The sequence below is a fragment of the Strix uralensis genome, chromosome 15 (genome assembly GCF_047716275.1).
Source record: "Strix uralensis isolate ZFMK-TIS-50842 chromosome 15, bStrUra1, whole genome shotgun sequence".
Lineage (NCBI taxonomy): Eukaryota > Metazoa > Chordata > Aves > Strigiformes > Strigidae > Strix > Strix uralensis.
In genome coordinates, this window is record NC_133986.1 from 22251495 (window position 1) to 22259149 (window position 7655).

The 7655-nt window shown below is 60.4% G+C and overlaps 1 protein-coding gene across 1 annotated transcript; it reads right to left on the minus strand.

Annotated features, from left to right (window-relative positions):
• Window positions 1-397: 397 nt before the first annotated feature.
• Window positions 398-5884, minus strand: LOC141950104 (coiled-coil domain-containing protein 183-like). The gene is made up of 13 exons (XM_074884504.1): window positions 5354-5884; window positions 5133-5251; window positions 4280-4447; window positions 4046-4150; window positions 3732-3854; window positions 3225-3338; window positions 3023-3083; window positions 2840-2940; window positions 2413-2573; window positions 1867-2026; window positions 1606-1731; window positions 1269-1353; window positions 398-610 (listed from the first exon to the last, which is right to left on the minus strand). The coding sequence occupies exons 1-13, from the start codon at window positions 5472-5474 to the stop codon at window positions 501-503; spliced, it is 1554 nt and encodes a 517-aa protein (XP_074740605.1). The 5' UTR covers window positions 5475-5884; the 3' UTR covers window positions 398-500.
• Window positions 5885-7655: the final 1771 nt, after the last annotated feature.

Genomic DNA, 7655 nt, shown 5'->3' on the forward strand with positions numbered 1-7655 from the left:
CACCCCCCCCCCCCCCGAGATCCAGTACCTGTCCAGGCCTCAGCCCCTGCCCCACGTTTCCCCAGAGCTGCCTTGGGCAGACACCAGCCCACGGGGCTCCTAGAGCTGTCTGGGGGGGCAGAGGTCCCAGGAAGGACCAAGGGGGAGAAAGCCAGCCTGCCCCCAGCTCTGCTCTGTCTGGGAAAGCTGAGCCCGGCCCAGCCCATCCCCACCTCTGCGGGGAGAGCAGCTGGGCGGGCGAGGGGCAGGGGGATAGGGCTGCCTCCAAACCCAGCTCAGCACCCCTCAGGGGTTGACCCTGCTGCGTTCTGGCTGACAGAAGTGACCGAGGAGCTCCCGGTCCAGGTCTACTGTAGGCTTGGGAGAAATGACAAAGACCTGCTGTATTAAGCCTAAGAACACTTGCTGTATTAAGAAAAAGGGTACAATGGGTGGTCGGGGGCATCCAAAGCAGAAGGAGTGGTCGGAGGCATCCAGAGCTCCTGTGCGTAGAGCAACCGCTACTTCTTGCCATGTTTCTTGCTGGTTTCTATCAGGCGCAGCCCCTGCTTCTTGATGTCTTCCCGGGTGAGGACAAGGTCGTGGTCTTGATCATCAAAAGCAGGGGGGTCTGGAGGAGAGAGCAGAGAGGAGCAGGCTGGGGAGGGTCTGCGGGGCCACCTCCACTGTGCCCGTGTCCCCGGGGAGATCTGGCCCGTTTTGGAGGGCTGGTGGCATCCCAGAGAGCCCCGTGCCAGGCCCTCGGGCACAGGCACTGCTGACGGGCTCTTCCAGCCCAGCATCCCAGGGTGACCTGCAGGACCTGGGGATGCCACTGCTGGGGTCCATCCCCAACACTGCTGGGGCTTCCCATGAAGGTCTGGAGCTGCGGGGCAGTGGGTTCACCTCCGCTTTGGTATAAAAGGGCGGTGAGCTGCCAAAAGCTCCTTGTCTGCTCCAAGAGCATCTAATCAGAGGAGGCCCCAGGCAGAGCCAAGCACTAGTTCTTCTTCACAGCCAGCGAAGGGGACTTTGAAGACGAGGGCCCCCTCCTTGCCCCGCAGCATCTCTCCTTGTTTCTGCTGGGGCTCAGCGCTTACCACCCCACCGGTTGCCATCGTTCTCCCACATCCCCACCTAAAGCCACCCCCCGTGCTCAAAGCCTTGGAGACAAGGTCTGGAGGCAACTCCTGGATCGGGGTCTGCTGGGACAGTGGGGCGCTCAGAACTCCCCATGGACAGGGGCTGGGACAGTCGCTGGGGGAAGTGTCCCCGCTGTGCTCTCTTACTCTCTGTCTCCTCCAAGGAAATCTTCAGGTTCTGGGGATCCTCCGCCATCGTCTTCTCCAGGAGGTTTCTGACCTTCACAAAAGCCTGTGAAAGACACTCTGGGTTAAGTGCTGAAGGGGAGGGGGGTGTTCCAAGCCCAGGGGTGCTCCACCTCCATGTCCCCCTGTGGGGGACACCCCACAGCACCCAGTGCCACTTGGGGCTGAGCTGCTCCACAGCTCTTCCCTGGGGCCACCTCCATCCTCCCAGCTGGGAGGACAGCTGGGATGGCCACCTGGGAGAGCCCTGTGCGGGTCCCCAAAGACCACTGCAGGGATGGAGCCCCCACACACGCACCTTGTCGTCCTCATCGAGGCTGTGGCTGTTGCGGGGCAGGCTGTCCACACGCTGCACCAGGTACTGCAGCCTCTGCCTACAGTGCTGGAGCTTCTCGTGCACCCCCTGGGCCTTGGCAGAAGAGTCCTGGAATCAGAGAGAGAACAACCCCCTTGGTGAGAAGAAGAGCCTCTTGGGGTGACAGTGGCCGCACCAAGCGTCACCGCGCTGCACCCCCAAGCACCGGCTGGAGCCGTGGTCACCCCCGCACCGCACGGGTACCTGGCCGGGCACGGTGATGCCACGCAGAAGGACAACAAGGTTGTTGGTGGCATTTTCAATCTGGAACAGCAGATCCTCGTCCCTCAGCATCTGGGCTCGCATCTGCTCCCGCCGAGCCTCCTCCTGCTGCAACTTCCTCCTCAGCTCCTCCTCCAGCTTCCTGCAGCCAAACACATTCACATCCATACAACTGCATAGGGGTGCAGAGACACCCCACATCTGTTGCCAAAACTGCTCGTCTCGCCCCCCGCACCGCCTGCAGAGCAGAGATGTTGCCTGCAACCCAACCCCACGCTGCTGGTCCCACTCCCCATGCCAGGCAAGGAGCAAGGGTCCTCCTGCTGCCACCCACAGTGGGAGCTTTGGGTGCTCTGCCAGGACCAGCGCTGGGGGAGCACTCTGCTCAGAAATCCTCCCAGAGCAGGAGGGGTGGGTGGCTGCAGTGGGACGGAGGAAGGGGCGCCCTGTTGGGACACCCAGGATGCCCATGTCCCTCCTCCAAGGGTGGTAGCCCAGTTGGCACGACTGTCCCAAGGCCAGCAGCACCTGTGGGTGTTGGGGGGCTGGCGAAACTTCAGCTCAGCGTGCTCCAGCTCCAGCTTCCTCAGCGTGTCCTTCAGTGCCTGCTCCTTCTCCTTGCACTGCTGGAGATACTGCTCCAGCTCCGCCGAGGACTTCTGCTGTGCCAGGAACCTGCCAGCCATGCCCTGGCCAGGGGAGAGCACAAGGACTCAGCCCGTGGCACTCCTGGAGGGTACAGGAGCCGGGCCGTGGCCTCGGGGAGGTTTCTGCACCACAGACTGCTGCAGGTTCATGGCATGGAGAAAAGCAGCTCCATCCCTGCCTGCACAAGAGGGGGTCTGGGGGGCTGCAGGGGCGGAGGAGAGCAGAGAACCCCGCAAGGACACAAAGGTCTCGGCTCCCCAGGGCTGGCGCAGCCCTGCGTTTTAACGGAGATGGGTTTTTACGTTACCCAGAGGTGGGAGCATGGCACCGCAGCCTTGGCCTTCTCCATCTTTGTGGCGACCCAGGCCTCGTGCTCTATCTGGGACTTGGTGGCCTCCAGTTGGGTGCCTGGGGTGGGAGGGAAGCGTCAGGGAATGCTGCCTGCAGCTGTGCCCACGTCCCACCCCCGTGCACCCCGCCAGGCACTCACCTGCAAGAGGGTCCTGCAGGTGCAGGTTCAAGAAGTCCGTGGCGAGGTTGTGCCCGGCTTGCTGCAAGAACGTTCAGTGTCACCCCCGAGCTGCTGGCACCCTGGGGGAGCTGGCCCAGCAGGCCCCCCACCCACGGGGAGCTCGGCACTGGTGCCTGTCACCTGCCCACAACCCTGCCTGTGCCGGGTCCCCGCAGCTCACCTCTCTCAGATGCCTTTCCCTGCCTTCCTCCACGTGCCCCTCCTGCGCAGCCTGGGAGCGGTACCTGAACTCTCTGTCCGCCCGCAGCTGGGTTTGCACCTTCTTCAGGTCCTCCTGCAGCGTATCAGAGAAGGGAGAAGTGACTGCCAAAGCCGGAATGGACCTTTGGGAGCCAGCTGAGCTTCTGGGGTGACCAGTGTCAAAAAGGACAACCCCCCCACACCACCTAACCAGGCTGGGAAGGAGAGTGGGCCAGGAGGGCTGGAGGATGGGAGCGTGATGTGCACGTTGCCTTCACCGTGGCTGGTGCTTCAGGCAGGCTGTCCCCAGCCCCAGGGCAGTCTGGCCCAAGAGTGAGACCCAGGAGGAGCTCTGGAGGCATGTGCGTGCTGTGGGCAAGCCCAGCTGAGTCTCTGTTGCAGGAAGACTCCCCAGCCAGGGCACATGGTGCCGTCTGTGGGCTCTGGAGTATGGGAAAGGGCCCCAAGGTTCCCTGGACCATCTCACCTTGGTTGCAGCAGCAGCTCTGAGGGCATCCGCAGCCATGAGCTCCACGTCTTCCAGCTCCCCATCGTACAGCTCGGCTGTCCCACACAGGAGGTCCAGGTGCGGAGGCAGGTGGGCCAGCTCCTGGGACACAGGGAGTCACAGCACCTCACCCCACTGAGCCCCAGGGGTCCCCTGCACTGTGACAGGGGGTGGAGGGGAGCAGGAGGACCTGGCTGATGCAGCAGGGCATCCCACCAGAGCAGCCCCTTGGACACCTTGTTGCCTTGGCAGGGGGAGCAGGTGGGAGGATGGCACAGTGAGGAGGAGCTCACCTTTCTCAGGGCATCCCGCACCTCCAGGTACAGGGCGGTCACCTTCTGTCCAGCGTGGACTTTCATGAGCATCTTCTCGATGCTGTTCTCCAGCTGGCGAACCACCTGGGGCAGAGACGGGAGGGGGGACACGGGGTGACCCCGCGTGCCGAGCCTGGAACCCACCCGGGGCGTGCAGGGCTTGGATGAAGGCCCCCCACGGGTGCTGCCACCCCAGGAAGGGGCCCTGGGTACCTGCAGCTGCTCCTGGTGCTGCTTGTCCTGCTTCTCGACAGCCTGCAGCCACCGCAGCCGCCTCTGCAGCTCGTCCCGGGCTCGGCTCCGCTGCCTTACTTGGTACAGCAGCATGTTGCAGGTGTTAACCCGGGCATAGATTTCGGCCTGGAGCTTCTCCTGGGCCACCTGGATGGACATGGGAGCATTGGCCAGGCTGGAGGCAGGGCTCGCTGGGCACCTTCTCGCAGAAGGGTCCTGTCTGGAAAACTGCCCCGGAGGTAGAGCCACAGATGTCGGGACGTTGCTCCGGGATATCGTCGCTCCCTTGGCAGGACGGGTTCTGGGAGAGCTTTGCTCTAGGGGGCTGGTTGGGCTAAGGCGGAGGTGGGCACGTGCTGAGGGCAGCGCTGGGTCGGGCTTAGGGGCTCTGCATAGTGCAGACCTGGGGCTGGGCACCAATAAAATCCATCAATTGGTGCCCCAGATGTGGCTGCTGGCAGAGAGCGGTGGCACCGCCCTGTCCCTGCAAGAGGGCCCCGGGGAAAGGCAGCTCCGTGGGGCCAGCGCCCCTTGTCCCCACGGCCTTACAGCCAGGTCATAACCTGGGGACAGGCAGGGAAGGGCAGAGACAGCTTCTCTCTCCCAGGGACGCAGCTGGAGCCTGCAGGAAGCCGGGCAGCCCTGGGGACATGCAGGCTGGGACGGCCAGGAGCTGTGCTGGGGCCAAGGATCTGTTCAGGGAGCTCCCCACCTGGGGACGGTCACATTCTCTGGCTGCCCGGTGCTGCCTGCTCCTGGAGAGGAGCGGTGGGGGAGCTGGCTCTGCAGGGCCAGCACAGGCAGGGGCACAGCAGGCGGGACATGCTGGTACCTTCTGGACGCCGCTCGGGGCACGGACGTCCCTCACCGCCTCACGCAGGTGTGCGAGAAGCTCTCTCTTACGGTGGAGCTCTTCCTCGCAGAACTGCAGGGTAGCCTTCTTCTCTTGCTCTGGAGGACACGAAGGTGCTGTTGGTACCATGCAGGACGAGGGGGGCACCGAGAGCCCCCCGCCCGCCCTGGGCCGTCCCCGCCAAACCCAAGGGGCAGCACCTTGCGAGGCGATGATGGTGCGCAGCTCCTGGGCGTGCTGGCTGAGCTTTGCCTTCCGGCCCTGCATGGAGCTGGTGCTCCTGCCTCGGCCCTTCAGCCCCGCCGCGCGTGTGGCAGCCATCGCAGCTCCTCGCGCACTGGAGACAGCCCGGGCTGTGACCACAGGTATAGCCGAGCTCCCTGTGCCCGGTTACCGTCGCCGGGGCACGGAACAGTCATGATCATTTATGAAGTCATAATCAGTTACCAAGCTCTCCGGAGCAGCCGAAGGCAGGGCGGGCAGGGGAGATCCCCGCTCTCCTTCCCATCACCGTGGCTACGGCAGCTGCAACCCGCCCAGCTGGGGGAGCCCCCCAAGCCCAACCAGAAACAGGGCGAGGAGGATTTCAGGGAAAACAGCTGCACGCCTGTATCCAAACACAGCAGCGGCGCTCTCCTGGGAGCTGCCAGCTTGTTTCAAATGCCCAGAGGCATCTCCCTAGATACGCACCTTTGGAAATGTCAGCGCATCAGTCAGGAAACGGTGGTGCAGGGAGTTACGCTCCGATTGAAACAGGCAGGAGCAAACCAGCTGCCAGCACTGATGTTTATTTTGATGCGCACCGGGCACTCTTGTGAACTACAAATAGGGCAGGAAATGCAAGCGTGTACATGTGTTTGTTCATCAATCAAACCAAGCTCCCTCTGCCGGAGAAAATCCCAAACGTTTGACTTGCAGAAAAAGACTTTAGAAGGAAACTGCCTTCCTAGCACCACGCTCGCAAACCAGCTTTGATTAAGTTTCTGTAACTCAGGATCTTCAACCTGCAGCCACCCTGTTGTGCTGCAGGTGCTGAACACAGAAACCAAGGAAACAACTCCCCACCTGGCTTAGTCTTCCCAGGAAGACCATGTTGCCAAAGACGACGTGCAAGCTCATAGCCAGCAGAAGTCAGTGCTAACTGCAGAGCTGCGTGGGAAAGTGCCTGTTTGCCCCTTCCCCACCTGCCTTCTGCCAGAGTGGGAGCTACATACAAGTGTTCCAAGCACCCAAATGAACAGTTTTGGTCTGTAACCCATCCAGTGATAGACATCAACCATCTTTTCAGAACTATTAGATTATCATAAGAATATATTATGAAAGTCAAAAGGAAATTGCCTGGTTTCTACCATAATCAATCTTCGTTGGCTGTAAGATAATGTAAACCAGTCCGTTAGGGAAACAGACCGAGACAGATATCCAAGAGCCCTGCAGAACACCCCTCTAGACCCAAAGCCTCACTTCCCAAAATTACAGGCCAAAGACGAGTCAGAAATGACTCAGTGCTTCACCTTCTCAAGGGGCACAAAGCACAGTTCCATACACACAACCACACAAGCTGCTTTTCCAGCAAAGCCTCGTGCTTCACACCTGGGTCTCTTCCGCACACTTGTTTACAGCAGATGATGTGTAACAACACCCCTCTTAAAAACCACGAACCCACTGTTGTTCTGGTAGTTCTGACCCTCTCATGACTCAGCCTCAATGAGCTGGGTCAGAATGACCCCCGACATGCGGGCACAGATGCAGACCCAGACTACCTGGCCATGCGCCACTGGCACTGAGGCTCCAGCCAGGCCAGTGGCAAGAGGAACATAATTTCCTCATGCCAAAGCTTAACTGTGCTATTACAACCTGATGGAGCATGTGGTAAATAATGAAAAGGAAAGGAGGAAAAGGGTTCCTGAAGCCCCCAAGGCCCACGGGGCAGGAAAAGTCAGAAAGCAGGCAGCATTCCTGAGAGTCAGGCCAGCTGTAAGTGAGCCCAGCTCATGGGCTCAGAAAAGCAGAGCTGTAACTCGTACTGAGTGCCAAGATCTGCTCAGCTAAGGTATGTCAAACACTCGATAAAACAGCAGTTCTGGTTTGGGTTTTTTTTTCCCACTGGATGAATAATCTTTTCTATCGGGATGCAACCAGGAACCCAACTCCAATGTGGCTGGGACAGCCTTTCCTCTGATCAGGAACCTGGAAATCTCAGCTCAGCCACTCACAAGTTTCTCGCTCGCAGGGAGACTGCTTATAACAGCGCAGCAGATTAAACACAAGCAGTCGCTGCAAAAATCAAGGCAAACCCAGAGCTGCTGCTTGCCAGCAGAGCATTTTAGTTGAGGGAGCAGAGCAAAGCATCCTCCTTTCACTGATCCCTTGAAAGTATGCAACTGCTTTCCATCACTCATTGCCACCCAGACTGAGAAGGCTGAAGGGGTTCAGTTCTTCCTGCAGTCAGGGCCAAATAACGGGCACTTGTCACCACACATCTGCACTTGGGACTTGTCCACA